The sequence below is a fragment of the Engystomops pustulosus genome, chromosome 5 (assembly GCF_040894005.1).
Source record: "Engystomops pustulosus chromosome 5, aEngPut4.maternal, whole genome shotgun sequence".
NCBI classification, from domain to species: Eukaryota; Metazoa; Chordata; class Amphibia; order Anura; family Leptodactylidae; genus Engystomops; species Engystomops pustulosus.
This window is the reverse complement of record NC_092415.1, coordinates 129,582,065-129,602,340: the sequence shown is the minus strand read 5'-3', so window position 1 is coordinate 129,602,340 and position 20,276 is coordinate 129,582,065. Positions and strand designations below refer to the sequence as shown.

General features: G+C 39.3%; 1 protein-coding gene across 13 annotated transcripts in view; it reads left to right on the top strand.

The window, feature by feature from the left end:
• The window catches only part of CTNND2 (catenin delta 2), a 526,223-nt gene that overhangs the window by 324,984 nt on the left and 180,963 nt on the right, over positions 1-20,276 (top strand). For all 13 annotated transcript variants that reach the window (XM_072153023.1, XM_072153024.1, XM_072153031.1 and 10 more), the window contains one exon: positions 4,226-4,343. In XM_072153023.1, coding sequence (XP_072009124.1) covers positions 4,226-4,343 — 118 coding nt within the window. The remainder of the gene's footprint in view (positions 1-4,225; positions 4,344-20,276) is intronic.

The following is a 20,276-nucleotide window of genomic DNA, read 5'->3' as shown; positions in this document are numbered from 1 at the left end:
ATTAGACACTCCAGGGACACCTCAGTTGCTAAACATGTCCTTGATCACCATCAGGGTGACTCGAGTGTGCTGAGATTTCATGGTATTGCCCATGTACCACGTAGTGTAAGAGGAGGGAACTGGGACAAAAAAATCCTCCAAATGGAAACTAGGTGGATTTTTAGACTCGGGACGGTAGCCCCAGCAGGGCTGAATGAAACCCTTAGCTTTGCTGCGTTTATAGATACATGATATTTCCCCCTCAGCCTAACAACCTACAACACAGTCACTTTATAGATTGAATGTTTTACCAATCTTCGTAAATTTATTACTCCCGTATTTTTACTTACTTTTTTGAAAGCCTTGTATGTAAGGGTAATCCTTACTATACTTGATATGTAATCTATTCTGTATAAAGTGTTGTTGGATAGCCTCTCTTCTAGACGGTGTAGGCGTTTAGTCCTTCTTTCAATGAAAATTAACATTCTGCCTCCTATAACCATTTGTTCTTATGGAGGCTGGATTACTGCCAGAAATATCATCTTATGTACCTTATTCTTATATCAAAATCAAGTGCCGCTTAAAGAATGCCAAATTACCCTATATGCGAAGTCACTGTTTTTGGTTTTGTCCTGTTTTTATTGACGGTCGAGCATTTGCGGGTTCCGTACTTACAATTCCCGGCATCGCGTCATAACTCCAGGTCTCCGCCCTATCAAATCAGGTGACGGATCATGTGGCCGGATCAGCTGACCGGTCACGTGACGGTATCACATGACCAAGGCGGAAGTAATCGTCTCGAGCGCGCCAAACGCTCTATAAACAGCAGGACATGCGCAGAGTAATCTCTGCACACGCCAGCCGAGCATCCGGTATTCACTATGCCGGTTTGCACTAGGAATAGAGCCACTGCTCTGTCTTAGTAAGATTAGCTTACATCTTTCAATTGTTTTCTCAGAAAAGGATTAGTTTGAATTTCTACCTTTATCCCCTGATGAATCTGCACCACTGCAGAAGAAACGCGTTGGGACTGCTGCTTTTCGGAGGCTATCTAGATAGGGCAATTTATTCGGTAGGGATAGCTGTGGACCGTCCTTGTTAGGACGGGAGTCTGGGCACCGGTAGGGTAATCTAAATTTGAGGGCCATACAGGGTCTCTGCATGAACTGTAGGAGCTGACGACTTGAGACTACAAGAATTGGTAAGATTAATTTTTACCTTTGTCATCCCTCCAACACAGACTGGCGGACGGTAAGAACTTGCCATTTAATATTTTACTGTATGTGCCCATGTTGACAGTATACCTACGGTGCACCTCTATTCAAGTGTCACTAACACTAAGCAATATACCTATTTGACCTGATGACCCTATGGTGCATAGATAGCTCTCCAATCATTTCAGGATATATAATCATATAATGTCCTGTTTTCCTTCTGATGAATTTTTGATGTGATATAATCTGTAAGCATAACAGAACACTGGTAGTTACCTTACATGTTTGCTTACATGATGAGAATATATGTTTGTATTGTAGCACAATGATAAGTTTTAAAGATTGTTTAAATAAAAGTTAGATTTTATCCACCTTACTGTAAAACATTAATTCCATATTGGTGGTAGGTACAGCGGGTAGCCCTGTATAACCTAAACGGTAACTGCGGCACCTGACGTATTCCACTTAAGAACAGGAAACTGAGGCTACAATTTGCACAAGCTCATCGAAATTGGACAGTAGAAGATTGGAAAAACGTTGCCTGGTCTGATGAGTCTCGATTTCTGCTGCAACATTCGGATGGTAGGGTCAGAATTTGGCATCAACGACATGAAAGCATGGATCCATCCTGCCTTGTATCAACGGTTCAGGCTGGTGGTGGTGGTGTCATGGTGTGGGGAATATTTGGGCCCCTTGGTACCAATTGAGCATCGTTGCAACGCCACAGCCTACCTGAGTATTGTTGCTGACCATGTCCATCCCTTTATGACCACAATGTACGCAACATCTGATGGCTACTTTCAGCAGGATAATGCGCCATGTCATAAAGCTGGAATCATCTCAGACTGGTTTCTTGAACATGCCATCATGTCAATATGGACCAAAATCTCTGAGGAATGCTTCCAGCACCTTGTTGAATCTATGCCACGAAGAATTGAGGCAGTTCTGAAGGCAAAAGGGGGTCCAACCCGTTACTAGCATGGTGTACCTAATACAGTGGCCGGTGAGTGTATGTGACATATGATGTGCAGTTGCAGCGTTCCCCACCATTGAATGAAGAAGAAGCCTTACTCATGAATTGTTTGTAAACTGGATCCAGTGTCCGGGATGAGTCCGTCCCTGACGCGCGTTTCAGCTCAAAGAAGCCTTTGTTTGGGGGCTATGGTAGCCATGATGAGTAGAAATACTCAAAACGCGTAGATGCTATATATAGACTACGAATATTCTATGTAATGTTTTAACATAATTGAGAAACAAAGAAGAAATGTTGTTACAAAGTGCTGGGTTTTAAGCATTTTAAAGCATATCTCTATGATGGTGCTGACTAAATAAAGGAGACCTGTCATTTGGAGCACACAGTGAATGCGGTATATACAAAGCCATTTAGAAATGGGTAAAGCTTTGGGGTTTTTTTGTCATTTGTACAGCTGGATAACATAACTAGAGTTTTTTTGAGGTCCCAAGTAAACTGCATGACATATTAAGTACTGACACTAGGAAATACGATTTGTTACACAGTATGCAATCTCTCAAACAGATTTAAAACAGAAAAATAGAAAAGTTATGGCTTTTAGAATGTGGGAAGTGAAAAAACAAAAAGGGTCAGGTTAAAGGGTATGCTCACCTGGCATTGACATTTAATTTAATATTCAAATACATCCATTTCTTCAAATGGGTGTCATAAAAAATTACCTTTGTGAAGATAATTTCCCATAAATATGATCCCTTAAACAAGATTGTTGTCCTTGTATACGACCACCTCTGCTGGAGTGATTGCACAAGGAAACTACCACTGCTGTTCTGTGGTAATGAATGCTTAATCCAGGTGCTCAGGCTCCTGAATAGTGCATGTGTGGCCAAGGAGAGCTATCTCTGTTTCGGAGCGACAACATGGCTACATTTATTGAAAATTATCTTCACATTCAATTGAGTAAATGTGTATATATACATAGTATATAGCTTTAAGGGGTTAAAGAGTGGATTCTCCTATTAAAATATTTTTTTGTTTCTAGATGCCATGGTTTAGAAGATATAGCTGCTTGAAATGTGCACCCTGTTTTCTAAATAACAAAATGTATTTTTAATACATAAAATTATATAAAAAGTCCCATACAAAGTGTTTTAGGTGTTGCGCTTTTTTTTTTTTACATTTTTTAAGTGTTGAGTGTTAAGTGTTGGCCCAAAAAGATCATCACTGGCCAAGGCAGTGCTCTCTCGACCACAGCCACACGTCTGCTAGAGCCTGAAACTCCTGCAGTAGAAGAGGCATGGCTGTGGTTGCTGAATCAACACCAGCCCCCAGCCATAAATGCATTTTATTTATTCTTAGACAACCACAGTATAAAAGCATAAATGCTACTATGAAACAACACAACTAAAAATTGTATTACTTTATTAGACATAATTTGTTAAAAATACAGAGAACCAATAAATTCAGGAGGAGGAACGTGGATCATAGACCAGGCAGTGTGTAAGTTACGCTGCACTTGGCATTTTTTCTTGATTCATTGAAAACGTTAAAGTGCATACCAAGAATCAAGAAAAAGTACCAAGTGCAGTGTATGCAGTTTAACTTACTGTTAAATGGATACACTGCCTGTGTTCCTCCTCTTAAATGTATTGGTACTCTATGTTTTTAACAAATTGTGTCTAATAAAGTAATACAATTTTTAATTTTGTTGTGGATCACATGTCTCCATTTCTTCGTTTTTTTGGTTTTTATAGATATTTCTTTGGAGCTGTGGCAATTTTGCCCTGGTATAAATATAAATATTCCAGGGCAAATTTGCCACAGCTCCAAAGAAATATCTATAAAACGAAGAAATGGACACATGTGATCCACAACAAAATTAAAAATTGTAACAAAATAATTACTTCTCTCTTTGGGGAATATTTATCAGGGCCTCTGCGCCACGTCCCTCTCTGTGTTTTTTACGCCATCTTTTATGCAGGTGTGTTTCTACTGTGAAACATGCATAAGAGTAAGCATTATTAATTTTAATACATACTGATTTTTTTTCTTTTTTTTGCAGGAATGTGAGCTCTGCTGGCGAGGAGGCACGTAGAAGAATGAGAGAGTGTGATGGGCTGACTGATGCTTTGCTCTATGTTATCCAGTATGCACTAGGAAATAGTGAAATAGATAGTAAGGTGAGTTTACTTTGTGTATAATAATATATCTATAGTGAGTAAAAATTATACAGTGAAAATGAATCTTTTTTTTTTACACTATATTCTAAGGGCTTATTCAGAAGGGGAGGTCCTTGTCATCTGTTTTTTTATCATGTTCACAAATAATCCATTATCACCTGCCCAGTTGGTTGCCTAACTGCATTTGAGAAATAACTAAATGCATGATATCTGCCTACTGCCAATTTTTTTGCAGATCTAGTGACCTCTACGGAAGTCTGTGGTCTGCAAACGAGAAAGTAGTGCATACTATGATATTTTTTACACACATCTGTGTAAAAAAGAAACGAGAATGTGAACCAGGGGTGTTGCTAGGTCAAAAGCCCTGGATCTTGTGGCAGGAGCTCCAACTGCCTCGGGATCAGCAGGACACTCTTCCCGCTGTCCGAGCATCTCTCCCAACTCTCATCACTATTTGCGACCTCAAGGGGGAGATGGTGATGAGTACTGTAGTAGGGAACAGAGTCATTTTTTGGCCAGAGCCCCAGATATCTTTGGGTCATCATGACACTCTTCCCGCTGTCCGGGCATCTCTTCCTACTCTCATCACTATCTCCGTCCTCAAAGCGTAAAAATAGTGATTAGTACTGTGGTGGAGAATGGAACATGCAGCTCTGTTCACCACTACAGTGAGCAGGAGACACTGACGCCATCACATGCCATAATCACAATACTGCTTCAGACAGCTGACTACAGTTTTGGGAGCAGGGGATGTGAGGTGTTGACATCACTGCGCCCTATTCAGCAATACATGAAAAGAACAGGAAGGAAAGGCCAAGGTGAGTAGAAGTGTTTTTTTTTAATTATGCAGTTTGAGGGGTAGGCACATTGATGGGGCTGTGGAGGACATTACTGGGAGCTGTGGGGCACATTACTGAATGCAAGAAACCTTAACCCCTTCCCGCTTTGCAGCAGATATATCCGCCTCTGTGCTGATGCCAGCTCAGCTCTGGATCAGAACTGAACCGGCATCGGGATACACGGGGTGCCAGCTGTAGCTAACAGCTGACATCCCAGTGTAACACTAGCGGTCGGAGTGTGCTCCGATTGCTGGTGTTTAACCCATTAAATGCTGCGACTGTGCCATTTAACATGCCTTCTGGGGGTGTTTCCCCCACGATGGCCCCCCCACCCCGCGCTGTCTTCGGGGTCGCAGATCATTGCTATGGCAGCCTTGGGTTCCAATAAGTACCCTAGAGCTGCCTGTAGGATGGTGTCTGTGACGTCATCTTAAAGGCACAGTGTCAGCCTATGCATGGGCTGATACTGCTAATACCCTGTAATACATCAGTATTGCAGAGTATTATCATAAACAAGAAATCAGATGATAAAAATGTTTTTCAATAAAAAATAAAGTAGTGAAAATGCCCATAAGCCTCATAACATATAAAAAGACATATAACACAAAAAACTGCCTAAATCATAAAACAAACCCCACATATATAGTATCACCACATCCGTAGCAACCCGTAGAATAAAAGTAAATAATTATTGAACCCACACAATGAACACCGCTAAAAAAACTGTTAAAAACCTGCCAAAAATGATTATTACCTATTGAATTCCACAAAAAATGCAATAAAAAGTGACCAAAAAAACATATGTACTCCAGAATAATACTGTTGCAAAGTACAACATGTCCCACAAAAAACAAGCCATCTACCAGCTCTGTAGCCAAAAAAGTAAAAATGTTATGCCACTTGGAAGACGGCGATGCAGAAATGATAAATTTTTCCCCACATTAGTGTTTTATTTAATAAATTTAATAAAACTTAATAAAAAATATTCAAGTCTGGTATCCCCGTAATCGTATCAACCCATAGAATAAAGGTAACATGATTATTAGGCTATACGGTGAACACTAAAAAAAAAAAAAAAGTAAAAAAATCCAGTACAGAAAAAAAAAGTTCCTAAATTTTCATCCCGCAAAAAAAATTGTAGTCACATGGCTCCAATAACGAAAATGCTAAAATCTTATATCTTACAAAAGGGGCCAATGAGAAAATTAAAATCCGGGCAGCTGCAGAGCGCTCCTTCCTTCCTCCACCTCGCGGTGTGCCCAGAAAACAAGTAACGGCCACATTTGGGGGCTCTGTACTCGGGAGAAATTGCATAACAAATTGTAAGGTGGTTTTTCTCTTTTTATGTTTTGGAAGTGTGTAAATTTTAGGGCTAAATAAACGTATAACAGACAAAATTTTACCATTCTAAATTTCATCTCCATTTTGATTCAATTACTATAAATATCTCAAAGGGTTAACAATCTTCCTAAAAGCTGTTCCTGGTAGATTGAGGGGTGCAGATTTGAAAATAGTCAATACTGAAAATATGGAAAACCGTTATTCGATTTGTAAGCCGTGTGACAAATAAATTATCCAGACATTTCAAAAATTACGACGATGTCAAGTAGACATATGGAAAATGTTATTCAGCAACTTATTTAGGTGATAAATCTATCTGCCTGAAAACACGATGATTTTGAATTTCGAAAATGACCCTTTTTTTTTTGTAAATAAACACAAAATTTATCAGCCAAAATTTACTACTAAAATGAAGTACATGTGGTGAAAAACAATCTCAGAATCGTTTTGATAAGTAACAGTGTTCAAATGTTATAACCGTATAAAGCTACGCATGTCAGAATACAAAAAATGGGGCTGAGCCTTAAGCTATAAATGGCTGCGTCCTTAAGGGGTTAAAAAAAAGTGTTCTGGTTATTCTTTAATTTCATTGTGTCTTTTTACCTCTAAAACATGAAATTCAACCAGTATTAAGTTGCCTCATTCCACCTCAAAGTTCCATGGGATCCTTATCTCATTTTGGTCACAAACTCATACAATAGTTACTGATGCTGGTGAAACATAGTTATGTGATGTATGAGGAAGAAGATTACAATTCCGCCTTCTGGTTGTAAAATTTTCTTCTTTAAAATTTGTGAGTAGTTAGGAAGAAAAGGACAATCACACTGTTCACCACTACTAGCTGTACATGTAGTGTTAAGGCACACTGGCAAAGAAAGTGTATCATAGGCCCTTAGGCTACATTCACACTACAGTATGGGGGACGTATATACGGCCGATATACGTCCCCCATACACTTCTATGGGCTCGCAGCGCCCTACGGGAGCAGTACAGTGCAAGACAGGTGCGGCACTGTACCGCTCCGTACCCGGGGAAAAGATAGGACATGTCCTATCTTTTCCCGTATTACAGCGCCGCGGCCATACATCGCTATGGAGAGGGGCGGGGGTGAGCTGCACTCACCTCCTCCTCCTCTCCCCGCGCTGCCGTGTGCCCGCCGTGCTACGGTGCGGCAGGCTCACGGCAGTGGGAATGTAGCCTTAGGCTGGTCACACAGATTGGGCCCCCATATAAAACGGTATGGAGAGTAGGTTGGAGAATAGTACCAAGGTCTATATCGGTTCTTACCTAATAAATGTTTCTTCATTAACTGCTTGTGAAAATTTGTGTATGAAGGAATGATTGTTATATCCAGTATATACATTATACATTAACTACCTCATCAAATACCATGCTAATTTCCAAAGTGACATGGGTAATAACTTTAGAATGCTTTAAATGTATGACCCAGTGACTTTGAGATAGCTTTTGGAGATGTATTGTACTTCATATTAAAGATAAATTTTGGTTGATACATTTTTCATTTATTTATGTAAAGAGAGAATAATTATACTTAAGCTATTCTTCTTTCCAATGGGGTTAACTCCACACTACTGGAAGGAGAGATTACAAGAATAAAACCTTTAGCAGGAAGCACATATATGTACACTTATAAAGTGTAGTTAAAGGGGTATTCCGGGAATATGAACATCTGATACAAAAACCCATAATGCTATATATAAATTAATATAACAAAACTCAATGTCATTAGTCACAAAATGTGAAATTAGTACCAAAATGGCCACCACTAAAAACTACAAGCCCCATGATGCTTTAGTTGTTAGTAACTCCTCCTACCTCTTATACTCTGTTCCTAGTGATGATCTTACAGACTTTCTTACTCAGTTACCATAGTAATGATGTGTAACTGCCATTACCTCACTGAGATGATGTTTCACCACAACACTGGCCATATTGGATGCACTGCAACCAATCGACACAGCCTAACATAGTGATGATCACATGACCTATCAAGGCAGGTGCAGGGCATGTGTTGTGGACATGTGACCAGCGGCCATCTTCTTCCCTGTGTCTGCTCCGTGTGGAGAAAATCAATGGACTGGTTAAAGGGCCAATAGCATTTTAATTCTTCATTACATTGTATGTCAGCAGCTAAGGGGAGCAAAATGTTAAATAACAACTAATTACATATTAGCTTATATTTTAAGTACCCATTTGTATATGAATTATGCTGATTCCTGGAATACCCCTTTAAACCTTGTTTCTCACACCACTGTAAACAAACACAGGGAGATTAGATGTAAGCTTATAGTCAGCCTCCATAGACACACACTATACAGGCTAGAATGCAGAACTGCAACCTGTTTCCTTATAAATAATGATAAGCCAAACGTGACACAAAAAATAGCTTTCCTGGTTTGGTTACCGAGCCCCCTACAAGTTCACTTGTGGGATTTAAAGAGCTAATGCCACCACCAATCGCAGGCATTAGAAGTTCGGGGTCAGCTGCGAGGAACCCAATCCAACAAAGTTCAGCAAGAACCAAAACTTTGTGGTTTCAGTCTTCTCAACACTAATAACAAACAAAGAAATTGCACTACTTGAATTGATTTCATCACTAAACTGCCTGCTAAACTCCCTGCCTCTGTGACTTTTATGCAGACATTTGATTTTTTGGATAAAACCACCTTTCGGAGTCATAAAAGAAACATATTGGAATTTAGTTGTTAGGTCAATTTTTCCTGACAGGTTCCCTTTAAGAGTGTGTTCATGAATTCCATCATGATTGTGAAACTCATTAATACTACTGCAGGGTAGGATGTATACCTGATATCAAGCACACTTCTGAACATAATGTTTAGATTTTAATGTCTCCGTCTGAAAGTTCTATCATCATATTTCTGGAGTGTAGATATACACCAAATTAAAGGCATACAGCTAATTTGAATTATAAGAATTTACTGCCTTTTATTTGAGAGCCCAGCCATCATGTTTATCTGACTTGCATAAATATCACACTACTGATTTGAGTGATAAGGCCCAATGTCTCTCGCCTGAGTTAAGATACAAATCACACTACTGACTTGAGTGGTAAGGTACTGTGTCTCCCCTCTGATAGTAGAGCCACAATATTCCTGGAGTCCAGGATTTATACCACAAAACAGCTTTGGAACAACTCAATCGGGACAAAGTCCAGTTTTAGCCCCTCTAGAAGGGTAAAAACTCCATTAGTATCTGAAGAAGATTCTGCACAGTACTGGTTAACAGTCAGTCCTAAAATTAGGGACGATGGTGATTCTTGAGGTTTATAATAAAAATATCATGTGTTGTGACAAGCCCTATCCAGTACAAGTGGGGACTCTGGTGGTAGTCCCAATGCCCGCAATTTAAGAAATGAAAATAAATAAAGCATTGGAGCAGGATGGAAAATATTTCAAAAGCATAGGAAAAAAAGGAAATAAGACGCTATACAGACTGGTCTGTTCACACTCCAAATACTCCAAGCACCCATCCTACTTCAGTCTTCACCCAAGGAACTGAACTGGAACGTGAACTGTTTTTAACCCCTTAACGCTCTGCGCCGTAGCTCTACGGCGAAGAGGTATAGGGAATGTATGAAGAGGGCTCACAGGCTGAGTGCTTTTCATACAAAGGTGGGGGTTGTTGCATATTGCAGCAAACCCCCACCGCTAATAACCGCGGTCAGTGCTTGCACCGATCGCGGCTATTAACCCTTTGATTGCCGCCGGCAAAGTTGCCACCGGCATTTAAAAGACCCGAGACTTAATGGCTTCTGCAGATTCGTTACAATGAGCCAGTGGCTCATTGTAATGAGTGAGCTGCAAAAATGCCATATATTGCAATACAGAAGTATTGCAGTATATGGTAGGTACGATCTGACTAGCTAGGGTTAATGTACCCTAGATGGTCTAAGATATAGTGAAAAAAAAAAGTTTAAAAAAAGTTTAAAAAATAAAAAAAAATTAATAAAATATTAAAAATTCAAATCACCCCCCTTTCGCTAGAACTGATATAAAACATAATAAACAGTAAAAATCACAGACACATTAGCTATTGCCGCGTCCCAAAATGCCCGATCTATCAAAATATAAAAACCGTTACGGCCGGTGGTGACCTCCGAGACGGGAAATGGCGCCCAAATGTCCGAAATGCGACTTTTACACCTTTTTACATCACATAAAAAATGGAATAAAAAATGATCAAAATGTCGCACAGACTTCAAAATGGTAGCAATGCGAACGTCGGCTCATTTCGCAAAAAAATGACACCTCACACAGCTCCATGCGCCAAAGTATGAAAAAGTTCTTAGCTTCAGAAGAACACATTCGTTTAATTTTTGAAAATGTATTAAAACACAATAAAACCTATATAAATTTGGTATCACCGCGATCGCACCGAACCAAAGAATAAAGCTGAGGGGTTATTTGGAGCGCACAGTCAAAGTCGTAAAAACTGAGCCCACAATTTCAGCTTCACAGTACACAGCATGATAAAATAAATAACATTACAGGAAAGTAAAATTTGTTACGCACAAAATAAGCCCTCACACAGGTCTGTACACGTAAAAATTAAAAAGTTATGGATTTTTGAAGGTGGAGAGCGAGAAATGAGCAAAATATACATGAATTGTTTTTACATATTTTGTGAGCATATGGAAAAAAGATCAAAATAATCTCATTACCCACTTGTAAAAGGTAATGTTTATTACTCCTTTATTGCTTTTAGATTGCTCTTGGAGTCATCAACCGAATAAGTTTTAAGGTATAATACACGGCCCGTGACTGTGGTAATCTATATTTTGGTATCCACGACATCCTTCCTTCGAAAATACACTTTTAAAATTATGCTAATGAAAAGTTCTAGAAGTTGTTAACAGAGCCACTGTGTGCTGCAGATTCATGAGCTGTTACAGTGTGCAAGGAACACTTTCCCCACCCTCTGTGTGCTGAAACTTCCTGTGCTGCAGTGGGATTACATCAGGCAGAGGCAGGAGGGAAAGTGCTGAGGGAGAAGCAGGGGAGGGCTGACTGTAATATTAGAAGACATACTACATTGTATGGATACAATGTATGGATACTGTTCCAGAATAGATACTGCTATTTACTGCAAAATAAAGGTTCTCATCTCCTGTGGAATGAGGCTACTGATTGTGGGACTTTCCAACTCTTGTAAGCTAAGCTTTACAACAATGATAATAAAGTAGCACATACAAAATAGATGTCTTTTCTTGAAAGAGGCTTTACTACTTCCAGACTAAAACATCCAGAGTTTCCATAATCTTTGCTAGACGCATAGAACAAACTTCAAGGTAGCAAACCAGTGTCCCTTTATTCTTCAAAACAGTAAGGTCAAATTCAGAGAGGTATTTGCTATAGCAGACATTTGCAGCACTTGCTACTGCCAAAATGGACAAGGGCAGTAGTAGTATAGCGTCTATACCTTTCATCAAACCACCCACTTCTGGCAAAGTGACTGGTAACATGCCCCTTTCGCAATCATACCCCACATAAACCTGTCCTTTCTAATATTGCTTATATTGAACAATTACTCAATGCTCTGTCTGTTTTAATGGATATTTCAGGGCCCCTCAAATAAGTTTATGCTATTATATAGGACAGGGATTCCCTTTATTTCAGGGGTAAACCAAATCATCTCAGGCTGTTACACAGGACTGGGGTTCCCCTACTTCCCTCTGTATCCTTGCTTTATTTGAGGAGTGGATTTTTACTATGTTGTGCCCCTTCATTTCTGGGGTTAATCCTTACTTTTACTGTACATCTCCCTTTATTCCATGGTTTATACAGCATTGACTGTTATGTCCTTATTCCACAGGCTCCAATTCTATAAACATGTACGGAATAATAATAAAAGACAACTCTAGAGAACTCGATAGCTGAGTTTTATTTCATTTATTTTATTGAATTATTGATTAATTACATCTGAATCTAAAAAGAGGGGTTCATTTTTAAGTGTCAATACGAGGCATACAGCCTGTATTTACAGAACACAGCATAGTAATCATAAAATAATTAATGTAACTTATTAGAAAAACTTGTGATACAATAATGTAGTGTGTCTTATATTAATATTATACAGAATGATTTTGTATTTACACCATTAGTAAAACTATTTATAACATTTAGACACTTAAAGGGAACCTGTTACCAGGGACCTCATTTTCACAAAAGAAAAGTTGCAAAAGCCAATTACATCTGCATTACAAATATGCCTTTCTGCTTTCTCTAAGCAGTACAATATAGTTGTGTCTTATAACTTACCTTGCACTCTGACAGAATCTGTGGGCTTTGGTTTGGATGCATTTGAAAAAAAATAACATGTGACTTGTCCATGCTGCTGACTCCTCAGCTCTCAGCCACCATCTTTGTGCTCCTGTACACCTCCTCTCTCCCGCTCCTTCACATAGATCAAAGCCTGGTGAGCTGACATCAGTGGGCAAGGGAGAAGCTGTACAGGAGCACAAAGGTGGTGGCTGAGAGCTGAGAAATCTGCAGCACAGACATGTTGTTTTTTGAAATACATCCAAACCAAATCCCAACCCCTGGGACTACACAGAGGATTCTGTCAGGGTACAAGGTAAATTATAACACACAATTGTATCGTAGTTCAAATGCTTAGAGAAAGCAGAAAGGCATATTTGCAGTGCAGCTGTAATGGGCTTTTGCAAACTTTCTTTAGTGAAAATGAGGTCCCTGGTGACAGGTTCCCTTTAAGACAATCTTCAATAGCTAAAAAATTACATATCTAGATAATCTTGACATAGAGTGGTATGATACCCATATATGTGTAAAGTATTATAATAGACAGTTGCATTTTATTGAATTTTAAATATTGAGCTTGTATATCAGTGACCACAAAGTGGCTTACCTTTCTTAAGGCACCAGGAAGTACCATACATGATTTGTTACACATAAAACAAATGAGTCTTCACGATTATCTAGACATGTAAAGTTTTTGCTATTGGGGATTGTCTTATAACAAAACGTTATAAACTATTTTTACTAATGCTTTTCATAAATGCTCAAAAATTCTCTATTTTAAAAAATCACTTAGTTAACATTGTACATACAAAATGATTCTTTATAATATTGTAATAAAACACTCTACATTATTTTGTCATAAGTTTTTCTAATAAGAAATTCGGGTACTTATGTTCATTTTTTTATGATTACCATGGCTTATTGAATATACCTTAAAGTTTTAGCTGGGGGACTGTCTTATAAAAGTAAATTTTGCCTGGAATATTCTTAAAATGAATTTGTCTAATAATGTTCTATAACTTTGCTTGCTTATGTATAACATTGTCATATTATAATTTACATCTTTATGACCTATTGATCAATAAAGGTTTTACACGTAGATTCCAAAAAGTGAAACACATGTGCAAAAGCTTAATAAATTAGTATGTGTGTATATATATGTATACATATATATATATATATATATATATATATATATAGCTACTATTTACAGGTATGGGGCACGTAAAATTCTATATTACGTCATGTGATTTTGTAATAAGAAAGAGTTGCTTGCTTTAAAGGAAACCTACCACTTGAAGTGGCAGGTTTCAGATGGAAATACCGAGCTGGTGCCGGAGCTTATTTTTGTCAGTGTTTTAAACCGCGGTATCGCGGTTTAAAACACTTTTTAAACTTTATAGACGGCGCAGGGAGGTACGCGCTCGGCGCTTACCATGCGCGCGGCTCTCCTTCACTTCCTATGTAGCCGCGCACACGGTCGCGTGCATTGTAAGCGCCAAGCGCGTACCTCACTGCGCCGGCTATACAGTTTAAAAAGTGTTTTAAACCGCGATACCGCAGTTTAAAACACTAACAAAAATAAGCTCCGGCACCAGCTCACCCTGAGCTGGTGCTCGGTATTTTCTTCTGAAACCTGCCACTTCAAGTGGTAGGTTTCCTTTAATAATTTTATGTTTACTAAAAACTTTTACCACTCATTGCAGAAATGTAAATGATAATGTAGTGACTATGTTTGTAAAAGATAAGTTGTGTTCTGTAAAAACAGGCTATACACTTTGTTGTATTGACACTCCAAAATGTATCACTCTTTGTAGAATGTGATGTAAATGATCATTAATTTAATAAAATAAATGAAATAAAACTCAGCTATCTAGTCCTCTAGCATTACTTCTAGTATCATTCCGTGCTTGTTTACAGAATTGGGGCCTATATTAACCCTCAAAGGATCATGTTTCGTATTAAACTGAAATGAAAGGGTGACATACATAACTGTATGGATTGACCCCTGAAATAAAGGGGCGGCACGTAATAAAAATCTACTTTTCGTATAACAGTCCATGCTGATTTGTGTACCACTGAAATAAAGAGGATCCCTGTACTGTATAACAACTGAAGTTGGCTTTGGCCTGGTTCATGAAATAAAGGGGATCTCTGTCCCATAGTTTCGCAATATATGACCATATCAATATATTGCCACTATGTGGGCAGTGATTCCAAAAGAGAACGTGGCAAATGTGACTTTGTCAGAAGTGGGCAGTTTGAGAAAAGGTATAGACGCAAAACTTGATAAGGAAGAATAAGGTACGCCACTCACCGATAAAAGCAGTCGATTTAATTTCGTTCAGCAATAAAAAAAGGTATACATTGTGTAAAATCTGCTTGGTTTTGGGGTGCCAGTTAATATTAAATTAACAACAATATTCAATGGATCTTTATAGGGGATTTGTTAAGGGTACAATACAGGGAAATATAGAGGGTAAACTAAATAAGGGACAGAGAAAGGGTAGGGGAGGAAGTGCTCTAACTTAAGATCTGTTTACAATCTTATATACATACACACATAGCTCACATACATAGCCCATCCCCATACCACCTCCACCACTGTCTTTGCCAATCCGATGATGATGTAGAGTCAATAGGTGGCCTCCTTGCCTCCATATCTTCTTATCACACAAACTTACAGGACAAGTAATTTGAGTCTGTTTCCCCCCAAATCTGGGAGAATCCCCAGGGGGCAATGACATGCAGCTGTCCTCAGTGGCTTCTTGTCAGGATGGTCTTAGCCTCCAGGTATAATAGCACAGTCCGTTGTTATCACATGCAGGCTGTTTATACAATCTTTATTAGGGGCAATGTAAGCATTTATGGCTTAGTTCTTCCTCTGTCCACAAAGACCTTTACATTGTCTCAAGCCCCATCATGTTGAACTTCCAACACACTGACAACAGACTACCCATATGCATGGACCATGCGAGAATACAAAATTTTTTTCAACCTCAATGAAACCACAATGGGAGCTGGTTAGGTTAGTCATTGGTAGCACAGGAAGGATGTATTATTCAAAAGGCACTTTTGGAAAACATTATGATTATGAATGCATTAGGCAATTGTAATCTGAAAGACACAGGATTAATGATTTCCCTAATAGCATGTGACCCAATATATCGAGGAACAATCTTCCAGACTAAACTTTGAGATGCAGATTCTTGGTAGATAACCACAAGCATTCGCCCCAAAACATACTCAGGACCAGAAGATCATCTTTTATTGGCCTGTCATTATTGTCATGGGCAATAGCGAGGATCGAGAGTGACTGGGCCCAGACTGAGCTCAGCCCTTCAAAAATTCTTTCTGCAGAAGGGGATAACCAGTGCCAAGTTACTACAACAAGAGAAATTGTGGTTTAACCCGTTGTTACAGAAGAACTGTAACATTTTAGTAGAGATGCTAATCTGAGAGAAAAAGGATCCTCATTTCTCCCGAAATGTTTTATTGTATTAATGTTTGAGTCTCTCTGCCAGTCCATCGGTTTCAGGATGGAATGTAGAAGAGAAAAACATTATGATTCCCAATCGTCCACAAAAATTCTCTCCAGAATTTAGAGAAGAACTTTAATCCCTGGTCAGAGAAAATGGGGGTCATTTACTAAGGGCCCGATTCGCGTTTTCCCGATGTGTTACCCGAATATTTCCGATTTGCGACGATTTTCCCTGAATTGCCCCGGGATTTTGGCGCACGCGATCAGATTTTGGCGCATCGGCGCCTGCATGCACGCGACAGAAATCTGGGGGCGTGCTCTTCAGCGCCACCTGGTGGACGTCGGAGGAACTACCTTAATAAATCCCGGCCGGACCTGAATCCACCGCAGAGAACGCGCCGCTGGATCGCGAATGGGCTTGGTAAATCTGCCCCAATGTTTTCAGGAATGCCAGGAAGGCGCAGGATATGATTAATAAACAAAGTTGCTAATAGTTAAGCACTTGGTGCCTTTTGGGGCACCTTAGATCTGGCACACTGCTATCAAATCTTGGACATCAAGAGATTACGAGGGCCACCAATAGGACCTTTCCATCAGAAACTTAGTGCCAGTAATACCAGTTAATGCAGAACAATGAGTCTATTACAGTGCTAGCAGGAAACGGTAGGGAAGCACAAACAATTTGCAAACAGGAGTTTTTCTGGATGCTAAATCCTGAGAATTAGCATTTGACGTGGCCAGATCTTTTCTGTGGAAACCTCTGGGGTGCTGTCATTTTAGAACTGTGTGAAAGGGCAACCTCTCAGATGATCGCTTGTTCATGTCCCATGGCGGAAGTAATAAAAAAAAATTATTCAATAAAAAATAAATGAATAAAAATGCCCCAAATCCCCACTAACACATAAAATTAAATATAATGTGAAAAAGGTCAAAATTATAATACAATCCTCACACAAATAGTATCACCACATCCATAACGACTCGTAGAATAAAAATAAATCATTATTGAATCCGCACGATGAACACCGTAAAATAAACTGTTAAAAACCCACAAAAAAACCCCACAAAAAGCCTATCTTCTCCAGAATGATACTGGTACAAACTACATATTCCACAAAAAAACAAGCTATCAATAAGCTTTGTAGACAGAAAAATTAAAGTGTTATGCCACTTGATTATAAGCCGAGACCCCCAATTTTAACACAAAAAAAACTAAAAAAAAGCAGAGGGTAGGAAATGCATTGGTCACAGACCCCTAAGTATATAGCCTGCCAGCCCCTGTAGTCTATAGCCTGCCAGCCTTCTGTAGTCTATAGCCTGCCAGCCCCCTGTAGTAAATAGCCTGCCAGCCCCCTGTAGTATATAGCCTGCCACCTCCCTGTAGTATATAGCCTGCCATCACCCTGTAGTATTTAGCCTGACAGCACCCTATAGTATTTAGCCTGCCAGTCCCTCTGGTATATAGCCTGCCAGCCCCTGTAGTAAATAGCCTGCCAGTCCCTCTAGCATATAGCCTGCCAGCCCCCTGTGGTATATAGCCTGCAATCCCACTGTAGTGTATAGCCTGCCAGTCCCTCTGGTATATAGCCTGCCAGCCCCTCTGGTATATAGCCTGCCAGCCCCTCTAGCATAAAGCCTGCCAGCCTCCCGTAGTAAATAGCCAGCCAGCCCCTCTAGTATATAACCTGCCAGCCACTGCCCCCAATATAATGCCTGTAGCAAAAAAACAAAAAGTGTACTCACCTTCCGTAGCTCCCCGGCAGGTCCTCTTCTTCGGCCCCGGCATCGGCTCCATGTCCGCTGCGAAGAAGAGGACCTCCCAGGGGGTGTCAAAAGGTGAGTACACTTTTTTTTCTTTGGAGTATAAGCCAAGTTAGGGTTTTTCAGCACATTGTTTGTGCTGAAAAACTCGGCTTATACTCGAGTATATACAGTAAGTTTTATTGTGAAAAATGTGTATGGAGCTGTGTGTGGTGTAACTTTTTGTAACTTAAGATGACGTATAAATGCTACCATTTTAAGGACCGTATGGCCTTTTTGATCACTTTTTATTACATTTTATGATATCTTTCAAAATATTCGGTGGTATTAGGTTAAATGCTGGGAATAACCGTTATTATATTTATATTATATTTTTTTGCAACATACTGGGGCAGATTTACTTACCCGATCCTGTCGCGATCCCCGAGGTGCGTACTTTTATTTGTGGAGCCATATACTAGGTCTTTCCTTGGAATTTTGGAGACAATTTTATCTTTATTTTTTTCCACCTGAAAAACCTTTTCACCAGTACAATTTCTTTTATATTGTATTAATTCCCCTGTTAGTATATTTTTAATGACATGTTTGAGGTGGTATAAATCCGCTCTCAAAATAGATTTGGTTGCAGTGGGTATGGTGTATGGAATAATAGATACTAATGTTATGTCTACATAATTGATAATGTTTTTTTGAAGGGATGAAGTGAATCTTAAGTATTGTACAAAGTCATTAGCTTCTGCTTCCACTCCTCCCAAACCTGAAGGACGTCATCTATAAAAGGACCATATCACCTGAGGCAGGAGAGCCAAGGGTTATTTGTTGAGATTAAAACCTGTTCTAACCATCTGGCCATATAAATTTTAGATAGAGAGGGTGAACATCTACCCCCAATTGAAGCTCCACATTTTTGGAGAAAGAATTCTCTGTCAAATTCAAAGTAGTTGTGTAAATAATTTACAGACCTCATAAGTAATTCCTTTGTAGCATTATCATTATCACTGTATTTGTTTAAATGTTCACCTAAACTTTGTAAGGCAATTTCATGTACCAATGAGGAGCATAAACGCACAAGATCACATGTGACGCAATATAGTCTGTCCCCCATGTTCTGCCAACAGACGTGGTTTCGTCTGTCCCCCATGTTCTGCCAATGACTTGCTTTGTATACCTCAAAAAAACCCAGTAGTGCAGTGACCAGTGGTTGCAATTGTAAGTCAACTCATTCTCCTAATTTCTCACTGATAGAGCCAATACTAGCAACTATTGGTCTCAATAGGGGGAGGGGGGAACAAATTTTTATGCATTTTGGGTAATGAATGAAAAATTGGAAGCACTGCACCACAAAGTAATTTGCAATCCTTTTAGAGATGGCTCCCAATTTTATGCCCTCCTCAACCAACTTTTTAAGAACAGTAGAAAAGCTTATTGTGGAACCACTTTTGAGTTTTAAATATGTAATCTCATCATGCAACAATTCTACATTTTGTTTTCTATAGAGGCCTGCATTTAATACAACAATCCCTCCCCCTTTATCTGGTTGATGCATCATTAGATCACTTTTTTTCAGTTCTTGTAGAGCAGCCCATTCAGATTTTGATAAATTTGATGGTGATGATTATTGAAATTGTTAAAATTCGGTTTGTCCCAATTCGCCAAATTTTTTAAAAAAATTTGATTTGACCCGAATCGAATCATGATGAATCACGTTAAAAAACAGTTCTTTCCTGGCTGCAGAGAGCCTGTAGGGTGTTATAGAACGTTGTGCCATGCTTAAATATGCATAGGGAGTGTGGTTTGGTCTTCAAACAATGCTGTGTTTTAGTATGGCATGCACATGACAGCCGCTGCTCTTATAATCGCTTCACTCTTCAATTCCATGTGCACTTAGAGAGGCCAACTTCACTAAATAAGCAAAGCGGGAACGCAGCCTGACAAGGTAACGTCTGTGCCCGCTCGAAAGGACTGAGCTGAGCACCTAGATCCCACTATAACATCAGAGTACACTCTTTTTACACTGAAATCAGATTCCATAGATTACGACAGAACCTATTCTGGTAAACGCGGATACATGTAGGAACCCCCGAAAGGGTGCAGAGGGTGTCAGCAGTAATTCTGCATTGATGTCACTGATCATTTTGCCCTTCACTTTGTCTGTCAGTGTCCGCTTTCAATCGGTCAATAATCCATCATCAGTATTGCTAAAGCCAAAAAC